This window comes from Nannobrachium achirus (assembly GCF_963921795.1).
Source record: "Nannobrachium achirus genome assembly, chromosome: 21".
NCBI lineage: Eukaryota > Metazoa > Chordata > Actinopteri > Myctophiformes > Myctophidae > Nannobrachium > Nannobrachium achirus.
The window spans coordinates 50,667,578-50,682,699 of record NC_137828.1 but is presented as its reverse complement, the minus strand read 5'-3'; the positions used below and the strand labels follow the sequence as shown (position 1 = coordinate 50,682,699).

The window sequence follows — 15,122 nt, the reverse complement described above, 5'->3', positions numbered from 1 at the left end:
CTGACTGGAATGAATACGCTGGAATGAATAATGGAATGAATAATGGAATTAACCGGCGTGGGTTAACGGGGGGAATGGGGATAGTGGGAGACGGACCGGGTACAGAGAACCAGTTGAGTTGCATTTATTGAACATTTGTGCCATGGAAACATTTGTGACATAGAAATGCATTTGGTATGGTGGAGGCTGAAGTGGTGACTATGAACAGATAGATGTATGGATAAATAAGATTCAACTTTGTTGGATTACAGCGAATGTGGGGCTGCAATGGAAATGATCATTGTAGATACCATTGCTCTAGCCTGTATTGTTGTTGGGACTGATAGTATTCAATGAATCAATGTAGAATGGTGGAGGTTGACGAATGAGTAGGTGAGGATGTGCTGTGGGTATGGGAGTCGGGTGTGTGAAAAATACTTAGCTTTGAGTGTTGGACAGGAAATCATGGGTACGGCTGAGCAACTCTGGATCTGGGAGTGACGTCATCGCTGTGGGTTGTAGCGGAGTCCCGTGGTGCGAGCCGGCTTTGAATGGCGGCGTGGGAGAAATAGGCTATTTCGCTAGCCGCGGAGGTGTCTGAACACCGTGGCGGTCGGGACTGGACTGACTGGTTGTGTGAGGATAGGGCTGGGGTGGTGTTGTGATGTGCCGAACCGGGACTGCCTCGAGACGGCGTGTGGAGCCGGGCCGCTGGCGAAACATGTTAAAGTTAGTGACCACGGAATGAAAACAGGACTGTAAGGTTGGTGTTTGATCTCGCTTGCTGGTGCTGGATAGAAGTGATGGCATCGCTGGAGTACGAGCTGGCATCTGTTGTGGGTTGTAGGAGGAGGAATTGTAGGCCTACGTTTGTAGTTAATATTATTTAATCGGTTCGGTTGACCCAGGGACGCGTTGGTGAGCCTGAGCTTGTGTGTGTCCATGCGAGAAACGGATCAGAGGATGGCAGGTGGAGGTGGTCATGTATAAATACAACCCTTGGTTGGTTTCGGGGAGGAGATAAGGGAGGAGTTGTTATCAATGGGATCACGAGCAGGTGAGCTTGGGAGGAGTAGAAGTCAGCCAGATTGGAGGCAATAACATAGTGGGGAGATAGTTCTCCGGTGTGGTCTTATTCCTCCTGAACTTATGTTGTACCAACAGCATGAAATACACTGAAATAATGAATTCCAAAAGTTCACCCCCCAAAACATATTATTTTTTGCTTTTGTTGCATTCCTAAGCCAATAATTTGATGACCAGCAGTGGTTCCCACACAAATTATTGGCTTAGAAATGTGACAAAAACTAAAACAAAACACAAAAACATCCATGAATTCAAGCCTCCATGGGCTGAGTAGTCTCGCGTAGCCAGACAACTATTCCACAATCTCCGAATGCTATATAGAGTCTGGAAGAGCAGCTCCCGAACGGCGAGTATCGGAAGTAGCCAGTGCTGCACTGAACTGTAGTCCCATTGGAAACATAACAGAAACACAATAGCTCAGACAAAGTCATTCGAGCTGCCTATTCTTGTTATGGGTGTATAGTTTAAGAAAACGTTTGAAAACATCATGGAGGTGACACCAACAACACCAGAGAAAGACGAAATAAAGCCCCCAGAAATGTTAAAAGGAGACTTAACGCTTCCAGCAGGACATGTTATTGTTACTGCACCAAGGGAGCGGTTGCGTCACATCCGCTTTATCTCGCACTCATCGTTTCTTCCCCGGTTTGCCAGACTGTATGCCGGGAGCATTTGGCCAAATCGTGGAGGCAACAGTCTGGCCACGCGAGACTATGGGCTGAGTAATCGATAGAAAAAAGGAGTGAACTATCCCTTTAAGAATTAATTAGTATTAAATACGTAGTATAACTAGTGAGATAAGTCAATGTTTTTTTACAAACTCTTCAAAGGGAGTTCAAAAGTTCATACTCGGAGTCACTAGACCGGTTTGAAGATGGGGAGTATTTTAGTCTCGACAAAAGACACTGATGTCTAGTAATAAAAAATCGCACCAGTGCGAAGTAAGCGGTGCAAACGCGACACATGTGCATATCTCCTTGTTTGGGCCATTCTTTTTTTTTTATATACAATTTTTATCCCACGATTTTGCAACCTATTTTCAGCCAGTGCCAATTGCCTATGTAATCCTGGGCTCTGCTCTCCCTCTGCCACGCCTGGGGAGACAACGGACTGACCTCATGCTTCCTTCAATGCATTCTGTCAGTTATTATATGTGTATGACTCTGAGCAGGGAACTCCAAACATGGAGATCCGTGCTCATACATTTCTTTTGGCTAATACACACAAAGTGAAATGTAGGAGCGGTTTGCACCACTCAAAAATACATCGGCAGTGGTTTAACTGCAATAATGTAGTTTGTCTGACCTCTGATGACCTTATGATGACCTTTCAGTATGATGGCCCATCAGCGTGTGCATGATTAGTGTGTGAATATGAGTGTATGTTTTGTTTGTCACGTACGCGGTGTCCCAGAAGTCACCTAAGCCCCTTTTCCACAGGCCCAACTCCACACCACTCCACACCACACCGCCCACTTGTGTGAGGTTTTCCACTACAAGGTCCTGGGTAGAGTGGTGTGAAAGTGGTACTAAACGGGGTACTAAAAAGTATCCACTCTAGAGTAGGTCTGAGCTAGGCCAAGCAGGGCCAAACACTTCATAATGACTGATCACTCACTGGGTTTTCATTTAGACCACCAGGATATAGTTGTAATACATGATAATAGATTCTATTGTGTTATATTAACCACTATTATAATCTATTATAGTATATTATAATTATCATAGTAATACATTAATACTTTATAATGTATTATAATCACAGTTATAATCCATTATAGTGCATTATAATTAGGATAGTTGTAATACAAATGTATTATGTATTATAATCACAGTTAAAAGGGTCAATTTGTTTCTTACTGATAGGGGTACTTTTGTGTAATGGAAAATGTAGATATTTTTATGTGGTGTGGTGTGGTGTGGTGTGGTGTGGTGTGGTGCTAAAACTGCAGTCGAAAAGGGGCTTTAGACAGTCTCTGAGTTACCTTCTTTGCATCTGGCAGATGAGCTTTAGATGATCCTTCTTTTTGTCACCCTTTTTGACACCTTTTCATCTACTCTATGCTCTTGTAAGGGCCCTAGTTCAGCCCTATGTGTCCTTCTCTGACCACAAACATCCTGTTTACTACAGAAGAGAGAGAGAGAGAGAGAGAGAGAGAGAGAGAGAGAGAGAGAGAGAGAGAGAGAGAGAGAGAGAGAGAGAGTTGCATTGCCAGCATAGCGTAAAAATATTTTTTTACATTTCTTGTTAGCATTATGAAAAGAAAGAGAAACTGGTGACTACATATTGACAAGAAAGAGAGACTGGTGTGACTTCTACATATTGACAAGAAAGAGACACTGGTGTGACGTCTACATACATACAGTATTGACAAGAAAGAGCCAGAGGAGAAAGTGGTACAGTCAGTAGGGGCATTAAAGGAGTAGTTCACCCCCAAAATTACTTTTTTCTATTTATAACTCACGCCATGGAGACTTGAGTTCAATAATAATTTTTGGTATTTGTAACATTCCTAAGACAAAAATTATATTTTAGTAAATTTACCCCCATTGATTTCAGATGGGGACCCAAATGCATTTGGGTCCCCATCCGGAATCAATGGGGGTAAATTCATGTAAATTCATTGTTATCAAATTATTGTCTTAGGAATGCGACAAATACCAAACGATATTATTGAACTCAAGTCTCCATGGCGTGAGTTATAAATAGAAAAAAAGTCATTTTGGGGGTGAACTACTCCTTTAAGGCCACTGTGGCCTCAGGGTATGTAATTTTCTTCACAAATTCAATGTGCTTAGTTTTTTGCAGTTCTTTGCAGTCTGTGAACAGTTTGAACAAGTCTCCTGTTGTATTTTTGGTGTGGAGGCACCTTTAGGGGCACAAGGCCAAACTGATCGGGACAACAACGGCCATGGCCTTCGTGGCCTATAACTGAAATTCCTGCCCTGGTCAGGTGTTTGTTTTACAGTAACAGTAAAAGTCATCTTGTTGAATCGTACTGTATGTTCAACTGTTATGTCCAGTAACCTCTCTATGGTCTGCCTCCAGGAAGAGGGAGCCAGTCTGAGCTCGGTCCACCTGATCGGTGTGAGTCTGGGAGCTCACCTGGCGGGCTTCGTGGGGTCTTTTCTGAGGGGCAAGATTGGACGCATCACAGGTGTGTGCTGTGTGTGTGTGGGCAGACTTTCCACTCTCGGAGGAAAGCCTGGTATTCGTTCCATACTAGCCTGTGTGATCTGGATTAGTAATAAGGAACACAATAAACGTGTTCTGGTTGTTTTTTCCGGTTGGCGTCTGTTATGACCCATGGCTCGTAGTTAAAAGATAATGATAATGTAGTACTGAATGCTATGTGTCCAACTAATTGTAGATACATTAGTGACCCTAGGCCCTCCGGAAGAGGTGGTGGGTTGGCTTCTGTTTTTAATCAACAGTTTAGCTGTCGCTCCATGGATATTGGCACTTTTAACACATTTGAGGTGCATATGTTTAAGATAGGTAATTTTAATCCATTTTATTCGATTTTAATTTATCGTGTGCCTGGCCCAAATAATGGCTTTTTAACTGAATTTTCAGAGTTCTTATCCTCTGTGGTAGTTAAATATAGCCACGTTTTATTTCTGGGAGATTTTAATATTCATGTTGATGTGGTTTCCGACAAATTTGCTGTCGACTTTTTGCACCTCACTGAGTCTTTTAATTTAATACAGCACGTTACTGGTCCTACACACAAACATGGCCATACCCTGGACTTGATTTTTACTTTGGGTTTAAATCTCAGCACTCTTTGCATTGATGAAGTGTTTGTGTCTGACCACAAAGCCATTATTTTTTCGATTGTTTTTAATGTGGACTCACAACCAACTTTGAAACGCTCAATTAGATCTCGTATTCTTAATAACCACTCAGCTGAAAAATTCACTACCATTTTTAATCAGCTCAGTTTGGCTGTGACTTTTCCCGCCCAGACTAATGACCTAGTTGTCAGTTTTAACACTTTATGTTCCACAGTTTTAGACATGGTCGCTCCTTTTAAAAATAAATCGATTGCCACTTTTAACACATCCCCTTGGATCAATGACAACATACGTGGCCTGAAACGAGCGTGTAGGAAGATTGAGCGAAAATGGAAAAGTAATAGACTAGATGTTTATTATCTACAAATGAAAGAAGCTCTTTTACATTTTAACCAGTCAGTGAAAGTGGCTAGAGACGCCTACTTCTCTGATCTTATCAATCGACATAGGAATAACCCCAGAGCTCTGTTTTCCACCGTCAACAGACTAGTTAATCCGGCCCCTACACCGGCTCCAATTTATTCAAATAATGACTGTGAAATGTTTTTATCCTTTTTCTTAAGTAAAATAACTATTATACGAAATTCAATTTCTCCTTCTGCTACACCCATAGTCATTTGCCCCACCCCTTTGTCTCTTTTAACAGATTTTAGTCTTATCTCCCTTGAACATTTACATGGAATTGTGTCCAAAATGCACCCTTCCTCTAGCCCTCTTGATTTTATTCCATCTACTATTTTTAAAGATGTTTTTAATACCATTGGCCAACATGTTTTATCCATAGTGAATAGTTCCCTCAGTTCCGGTTGTGTCCCTGACTATTTTAAACACGCCGTCATCCAAAACCTAATCTTGACCCGCTACTCCCCATGAATTACAGACCGATATCCAAACTCCCTTTTATTTCAAAAATTTTAGAAAAGGTGGTCTGTGAACAATTACTTTTAACCGTTGAGAGCAACGACATTTTTGATAAATTTCAGTCCGGGTTTCGCAGGAAATACAGCACTGAAACGGCACTCCTCAGGGTCTCTAACGACATTCTTATGCGTGCGGACTCTGGGGAGTGTTCTGTCCTGATGCTTCTCGACTTATCGGCCGCATTCGACACTTTAGATCATGCTATCCTCATCGACAGGCTCAAACACTGGGTTGGGTTAAATGGCACTGTATTACAGTGGTTTACCTCCTATCTAGCTAATAGAACTGTTGCAGTGTCAATTAATGATCATGTCTCCACATCAGCTCCCCTGAAATGTGGCGTGCCTCAGGGTTCAATTCTTGGCCCGGTTCTTTTTTCTCTGTATATGCTCCCTCTCTGCGTTTTAATTCGTAGTTTTAATCTTGTATCGTACCATTTTTATGCTGATGACACTCAGCTATATTTTTCTTTTAAATCCTCTGATTTGAGTAAATTATCAATTTTAAAGGATTGTTTATCTTCAATCAAGGACTGGATGTCCCAAAACTTTCTTCAATTAAACCCCGACAAGACCGAGATATTGATCCTAGGACCTGAAGGTATTCATGACGACATTCAGCACTTTATGGGTCCTTTAACTGCAAATTTCACCAAGACTTCAAAAAACCTAGGAGTTACCTTTGACCAAAAAATGAGTTTTGAATCGCATATTAAGAAAGTAACCCAAACATGCTTCTTTCAATTAAGGAACATAGCCAAAATTAAACCTTTATTAACCAAACACGATCTTGAAAAGCTCATCCATGCGTTTATTTCCTCGCGCTTGGACTATTGCAACGCATTGTTTTCCACCCTGAGCGCCTCCTCCATTCATCGCCTCCAGTTGGTGCAAAATGCAGCGGCCCGGCTTTTAACCAACACGAACAGGAGAGCACACATCACCCCTGTTTTAATAACGTTACATTGGTTACCGATTCAATGCAGGATTGTTTTTAAAATTCTTTTAATCACTTACAAAGCTCTACACGGCATGGCTCCTAAATACATAGCTGAGCTATTGCATTATAAGTCTAATGTGAGAACTCTTCGATCTTCCAATCAAGGCCTCTTGGCTATTCCGTCAACAAATTTGATAACCAAAGGTGATAGAGCTTTCGAAGCAATGGCTCCCAACCTCTGGAATGGCCTGCCTCTATCTCTGAAACAAGCAGCGTCAGTCGATTCTTTCAAAGGGCAATTAAAAACGTACCTTTTTCGCAAACATTTTTATTTATAAACTGGTTTTATCCATTGTTGATTTTTATGTATGATGTCTAGTTTGTTATTTATTTGCCTTGTTGTCGTTGTTTTATTTTGTTGTTTTATTTTTGTGATGTTGTTTGACTTGCTCTTTTATTGTACAGCACTTTGTAACATTTGTTTTGAAAAGTGCTCTATAAATAAACTTACCTTACCTTACCTTACCTAGTGGATCAAAACATATTGACTCGACACCAGTTTGCAAAAATAAAGAATATTTATTACAATAGTGTAGAGTGTGGTACAAAAGGCTTCTTTTTTCATTACACAATATCAAAAATAGTAGTAGCAAATATATAGTTGGCAGTATCTAGAATAAATATACTAATGCTACAATGCTTTGATATAATAATAAATAGGAGAGGAGTATTTAGTTGAGAATGATCCTGTTGGCGGCGAGCGGCCGACGGCAGGACACCGTGGCACAAACAATAACAAAATAATTGGCTCACACAAACCCTGGCCCAAAACAACACAAACAAAACGAAATAATAATAAGCTAAATATAAGGAAACGAAAAAATACACAACTTAACCAAGAGGAGACCTTTCCGAAGGGTCTGAACACAAGCAGGAATCCAAACACAAAATAAAACAATGCAGTTCAGCGGGGAGCCCTGCGGCTACCAGGACTCGCTGTAGCATAGCAGACGCCGCCATTTTATGCGATCGGGAGCGGGCGGGGCCGGCTCCCGTTCCGCTGTCGTCATCTCTCCAGCCAACCAAAACGTCTCAATCATTTACTGTCGCTGCATAATAACTAATAATAATAACCACAGGGACAGGGACCCTGACAGCATCGCATTGTTTTTGTTCCCCACATAATGCGAGTCAATACGTTTATTCTTGCAGGTCGTGCCATGAGTTAGGATAAAAGATGGACACCAAAGGATTTTTATACCAAAAGAAACGATATACCAAACTAATCACATTTTAGAACTACGGAAATCATTTTGGAGGTGCACAGCGACGGTGGTTCTGGTTGTGTGTTGCGGTCACCTGATGTCGTAATGTTATTTCCACTCCGACTCGATCAGAAACCCAAAAATGGTATTCTTTTAGACAGACATAGGCTACAGGCCGCAGTTGTGAAAAACAACGCAACAATCATAGCGCAAGAGATGGTGAAGTATTGTAGTGCAGGTAATTGCAAAAACCACCAATCTTGTGCCAAATGAAAACGGGACAGCCAAATATTCTGCCAATAATCATATATAGATTGAGACACACTTTTGCTGGGCCAAACAATGAATCATGTGACGTTGATCCCCTTTCCCTATTCGCTCATACTAGGACATGATGACGTATGTGTATCCAGAAGAATAGAGGGTATGTGCATGCATAAAGTGAGTGGACAATCGAGTGGCAAATTGAGTGGCAAAGTGAGTTGCAAAGTGAGTTTAACGTCGCTTAACGTTGTTTAATGCAATCAGATAGGATTTTTCTGTTTGGATATATGGGCTGTCAAGGCCAGAAAGTAGTTTTTTGCCACTCAGTAGGCGTTTCTGCATAACTTCCTGGTATGATGATGATGTCACACGCATACCCTCTATTGATCCCAGCCTAGGGCAAGGGGAATAAAGAAAATAAGGCAGTGAATGAGAAATGATTGATTCATTGAGTGTGATAATAAAACATAAATAGAACAGAAAAACGATGGAAAGCACACAAACAAAATGAAAAAGAGAGAGACCATTACAAAGATTGTAGAGCATGTAAGCAAAATGCTCCATGCTCTGCCTCAGGGGCGTCAATTGGGTATGGCAGGGGTATGCAGCTGCCATACCCTGGGTCCAGTGGGGAAAATAAAAGTTACTTTTAAATATAAATCCATGAAAGTCTCTTTGTCCATCTGTTTTGGTTATTACGTAATTAAATTACAGTAAAATAACGAGATAACTACAAATGCTAAATTTAACGAAATGGTCACTTTAACAAGGTATTATAATTGTATTCTCCACACTTGCATTCTCCCCATCTTGACAGAATGGTATATTCCCAGGTTACGCAGGTCAGCTGCACAGGTGCAATGCATTATTGTTAATTGTGGCACGTTTACTAACATGCCAAGTTTAGCTGCACTTGAACAACCGTTCTAGGCTGCCATATCCAGCCCAAGAAACCGTAGAAACCTGTGTAAAAAACGGACAAAACTGTTTTTTTTTTTCAGACATTGTGAAAATAGCCGATCTACATGCTCACAACGCCTCGCAACGCGTAGATCGGCTATTTTCACAATAGAACCGTGTTATACAAAATGTAATGCCTCTTTTCCATGAGGACTCCCATCTTTGCCATACCCTAGCTTTTGCTGAACTGACGCCACTGCTCTGCCTCCTCCAGGCTTGGACCCTGCTGGACCCATGTTCAGGGGAGCTACACCGGACGAGAGGCTGGACCCCTCGGACGCCATGTTTGTGGACGTGCTGCACATTGACATGAACTGTAAGCACCAAGACATGTGTTTGACTTCTGACAGAGAGAAATACGGATTGAATATACAGCAGGGGTTCCCAAACTTTTTTGTCTCAGGGCACCCCATAAATCTTCTTTTTTTTTTATCCGAGGCACCCCTACATTATACTTTTCACTCCCAGCACCTCATATTTATAGAAAATCGTCGTTGTCGGGTGGAAACCTTGTATGTCCAAAACCGTTCGTTTTGTATTTATAATCTATAAAATGTACTAAACTAGTGAAAACAGCAGATCTACAATCACACAACGCCTCGCGATAGATCAGCTGTTTTCACTAGTTTTGTGCGACAGTCTTGTATGACAGTGCGACAGTCTCGTACACATTTGAAACTTGGATACTAGGTTTCTGCCCAACAGTGACGATATCTTAGTGATTATGTTGCGAGGAAAACATTGAGATAATAGCCATTTTGGTTAGAATTGACTGAAAATAACTTTGTACTTCAAGTTTAAAATGATACTAAATATTTTTTCAAGTGTCCAAATAAATGACTTCATCGATGGGCGGTGCCTGCAGTGCGAGGCCTTCAAGCCCGCCCCCTGCCCTATGCTCGGTGAGTGGCCATTTGACAATAAATGTTTGATTTACCATAGTTTTAGTCATAGTCTTTTGAAAAGAAATTAAAAAACATTTAGTTTTAGTCATATTTTACCCATTTGAAATATTTAAATTTGAGTCTTAGTTGCCTAAATACCATAAGATTTTAGTCGACTAAATCTACAGTTGATTTAGACGACTAAAATGTATTTTGGCAGGCACGTGATGGCGTTGAAATGCCTGGTTAATACTCGGCTGTGTGCCGAAAATAGCAGATCTACAAGCTCACAACGTGTCGCATTGGCTATTGTCAGAGAGTGACAACTGCACACAACCAATCATAAAATTATTATTTCTTTAGTTCTACTGGATATCTTCTCCACTAATCCCTCCCTGACATATTAGTCTAGTTTTTGTTGATGAAATTGTCAATATATCATTTAGTCTTAGTTTTAGTCATCACAGCCAAATACTATGAATTTGTGGGTCCTTGACACAAAAAAAGGTTTGAGAACAACTGTAGTTCTCTTGGAAAACAGTGAACTGAAGCTGTGGTTTCCTCTGCAGGCTACGATCAGAGCAGATGGAGAGACACTCTGCTGCAACAAGGCCAGACTAAAGTGTTCTTCAGCACCACCGCCTCGCTGCCCTATAGAAGTACGTGATCTACTGAGGAAGTGATGAAATACACCAACTGCACCTCACTTGGGACACATTTTATGTATGGTATCGAATGAATATGAAGGAGTATTTTATTTTCGTATATGGACAATTTCTTGACCCATCCCTTCATGGGATTATCAGACACATCAAATAAATCGGTAAACGAAGACATAAACATTCCAGTGCAAACTCGGCCAACAGCCCTATAATACAACCAGGTTTTGAGCAAAACACATACAATACATTTATTCATATGCATTCAAAGTTTGTCAATTTATAGGTCACGCTTCTATTCCTATCCCACGCTTTAAAGAGATATTCAGAAAATGCAAAAAACATGACCAAAAAGAAATTCGATCAAGGCATCATTCTCAAATCCATTAGATTCAGATCAGGGGTGTGAACTTTAAAAAAAATGTTTTCTCTCAAATCATGTTACAAAGGCCAAAATAAAATAAAATGTATTTAATTTTCCACCACACCCAGATCACAGTATTCGCATATTCTGTCCTCCTCTGCCAGGCCCCTAGCCTAGTTCCAGACCCTGAATCGCTAGCCACACCCCTTTAATTTTTTTGTTTAACGAAATGTTAATTCAGGCTGAGTGTCAGGCTACTAGGCCCCTGTATTTTCCTGTTTAGATGTATCTGTGTTGCCTTTGTTGAGAGTGTAATACCTTGTGTGGCCTGTGTGTGGCAGAGCCGAGCTACAGAGTAGACATGGTGACATGGAACCAGTACCTTCGCTGGGGGGTCGTCTACATCAGACTGCACAGTGGACGCAGCTACACTGAAACACGCATTGAACAGTGAGTCTCATCATACCCATCTAATACTATACAGACACACACATTGACCAGTGAGTCTCCTATACTAAATACAGGACAGGACACACACACATTGACCAGTGAGTCTCATCATAACCATCTAAATATTATACAGACACACACATTGACCAGTGAGTCTCATCATACCCATCTAAATACTATACAGACACGCGCTTTGATCAGTGAGTCTCATAGCCAACTAACACACACTGTATTGAAACTTATGAGTGACTTGCTCTACACCAAGTCACCAACATGAAATATGCCACATGGTGGTAGACACTATGCCAAAGCATCTTGAGATGATAATAGCCTACAATTACATTTTTGCTCAGATTTTGGCAAACTTGTTCAGTGATTCAGAATGGCCATGTTTTTGCTACATTTAGACGGTAACAAGTCCATTCGCCCAAAATCCTGTTCGCCCTATTTATTTTTATTTTTTTTATCGCCGACCTCATGCTGACCGCTCGGTGGGGCAGTTTTTGCATACTTGTATTTGTTTTACTGAGGATAAGATGAGAAATAAGTTTAGGGTTAGACATAGTTTTACCGAGGTTAAGATTGTGAATAGGGTTAGGTTTTGGCACCGTTTTACTGAGGTTAAGATTGTGAATAGGGTTAGGTTTTGGCACCGTTTTACTGAGGTTAAGATTGTGAATAGGGTTAGGTTTTAACCGTTTTACAGAGGTTACGTTTAGGAATACCAGGCAGAGACCGTGAAGTGTTCCGCCGGATAGATGCCCGAGGCGAAAAGGATTTTGGGTGAACATTTCTTGCTAGATAAATGTCAGCTTCATTCCCTGTGCTCGTCTCTCCCAGTAAGCTGTTCAGGTTCGAGCAGTACACATCCACGCGTCTCCTGGCTCAGTTTGATGAAGACCTGCAGCCCGTGCAGAAGATCTCCCTGCGCATCGTCACCGGCAACGTCATCGGCCCTCGCTACAAGATCAGACTGCTGCAGATACGCTTCACTCCCCTGGAGCAGCCTGACAGGTGTGTTCCATTTCACTCTATCTATCTATCACTCCCCTAGAACATTGATCTGGGGGTCCAATGTTCTTTTTTTTTTTTTTTTTTTTGCCATAGGACAGAAACCTCCAATCGCCACATTTTAACCTTGATTGTTTTTTTCTCGTAAATTAATGCCCTTTACTTTATCATACTACACAGTACAGCATCACACAAAAGTAGCAAAATTAGCAGATCCACAAGCTCGAAACACAATGTTTTTGAACGTGTAGATCTGCAACAATTTTTTTATTTGAATCCTGAAAAGGAAGAGTTTGGACATGTTTTTTATTTATGCTTTTTCTTCATGACACTGTTGCTGGCAGTTTACTGCTTGAAACGTGTTAGGTTACAGCCAGCAACAGCTGTGAGACTGAAGTATAAATTAGGATTTACAAAGAGTTATTCTTGTTTGAGAATACTTGAAAAGTAATCTGCTGCCATCTCACAATTTTTAAACCCGCAGATACATCATCATCATCAACAACACTTTAATGACAGACACACAAGGCCCAATTAGAAGACACACAATACAAAAACACAACATTTAAAAGCATCACCAACAAATATTATATAATAATAATACAAACTAGAAAGACTGTTCCTACAAACATTGTGGGCTCGCTCGTGACTATATTCTGCAGCGTGCTAAATGTCATGTGAAGCTCAACCAATACTCCAGCTAACACCACTCCCAGATTTTCCGCACCTCATTGGCTAAGGGCCTTGCCTTTGTACTGTCTGCGACGGCACTCACTATATAAATAAAGAAGATAACATACTGGTCTCGCCTTTCAGGCGAGCCCACAATAACACTAAAACTAGACTGCGCTCTGTCGAGGTGCCAACTTGCTACTTGTGCACTCATAGCCAAATATGGCTGGAAATTCTCTGCACTTTCCGAAGAAAACGACTAGCGAGACCCAGACGTGCCTAACTTTGTAGCCGGTAGGGGGAGCCAGCCTTCGGGGAAATTTAGCTGGGTTTATTTTCGGTTCGGGTTGGGTGTGATTCTAACTCGGTTAGACGCAGATTGCAGATTGCTTCTGCAGTCTTGCTGTAACAGCAAGCACGACAGCCATAAGAAGTCACCACTGACCTTGTCAACTTGATTCAATGATTCAACTAAGTTCAGTGAAGGATGAAGTGAAACTGTCACATGTGCAAATCGGTGTTATTAGAAATTATGTCAACGGTTTGTGTTGTGTGACATCAGACCAGAGCTCTGGTCAACCTGAATAAGATGTGATGCAGTTTTTAAACATCACATTTAGTCTGAGTACGACCAAGATATATTTTGCAGAGTATACTGTGACAGTCAGAGAGACAGGGATATATAGACATAGACAACTTGAGGGGGATAAAGAGATTGACAGAATATATTAAAACCAAGTCTTTCCAGTCAGGAGACAAAGAAACGCCTCCCATTTTGCACTTGGAAATTTACTATTTACAACATTTACCATTTCCAAGTAGCAGTGGTGTCCATGAACCATGAATGAGTCTTCCAAGACACAGGTGTCCTGTTCTAAGTGTCCACGCGGCTTCACGTCTCAGGTCACCCTACATTTTGATGACTTACACAGGAAAGAAAACCTCTTACCTGTATGTGACAAGAATTTCATTGAGGTATCGACACAGCATGTCCAGTGTGACCACACCAAAGAAAAACCCTTCCAGTGTAAACAGTGTGAGAAGAGTGCGGCGTGCACACAAGACATTTGCTGTTGACCGGACCAGTGGTTTGCGAGATTAGGCCGGACAGACAGACAGACAGACAGACAGACAGACAGACAGACAGACAGACAGACAGACACACACACACACACACACATACACACACACACACACACACACACACACACACACACACACACACACACACACACACACACACACACACACACACACACACACACACACATTGCATGATTGATTTCAAAAGTCTAGTCGAAACCAATCCAACTCCCTCACGAGGAAACATGAGGGTGACATGCAGACATTTCATATTTCCGTGTGCCATATATAGCTCACATTAAGTGTGTTAAACAGTCCTATTCATGATCAGTTCACAAAACAATTGACTGGCACTCGACCATCTCGGTATTCTGAGTAGAATCCTCATACATATCATTCTTGTCTGCTTATTCTTGACCCACAAGGGGGCAGTATACCGTACATTGACCAGATCAGCGAAAATGTTCTTATTCAGTTTTTTTCCCCCCTCTCTCAGGCCTTTGATGTGCCGCTATGACATCATCATGGAGGAGAACATGGACGTCGCCTTCCGTCCCCTGCCCTGCAACTCTAACCTCTAAACTCTGAGGGCCTTTACCAAAAGAACACACACAGGGGTGTCACAAGGGGGGGGGGGGGAGTGGGACTGGGTTACTAGGGCCAAGGTGGAGAGGCCTTAATTATTTTATACTTTAGCTATTGAAAAATAGCAGATAATAGCTCACAGCGCGGCCCCGAGTGCAGCGCTGCGAGCTTGTAGATTTGCTATTTTTGAAAAGTCGTGAAAA

General features: G+C 41.5%; 1 protein-coding gene across 1 annotated transcript; it reads left to right on the top strand.

Moving 5' to 3' along the window:
- Positions 1-782: 782 nt before the first annotated feature.
- LOC308306780 (lipase member H-like) lies at positions 783-14,915 on the top strand (the record flags this gene model as incomplete). The annotated part of the gene is made up of 8 exons (XM_080751822.1): positions 783-815; positions 4,114-4,222; positions 9,426-9,543; positions 10,037-10,113; positions 10,665-10,754; positions 11,460-11,568; positions 12,409-12,582; positions 14,831-14,915. 8 exons carry the CDS (start codon positions 783-785, stop codon positions 14,913-14,915), a joined length of 795 nt encoding a protein of 264 aa, XP_080607948.1.
- Positions 14,916-15,122: the final 207 nt, after the last annotated feature.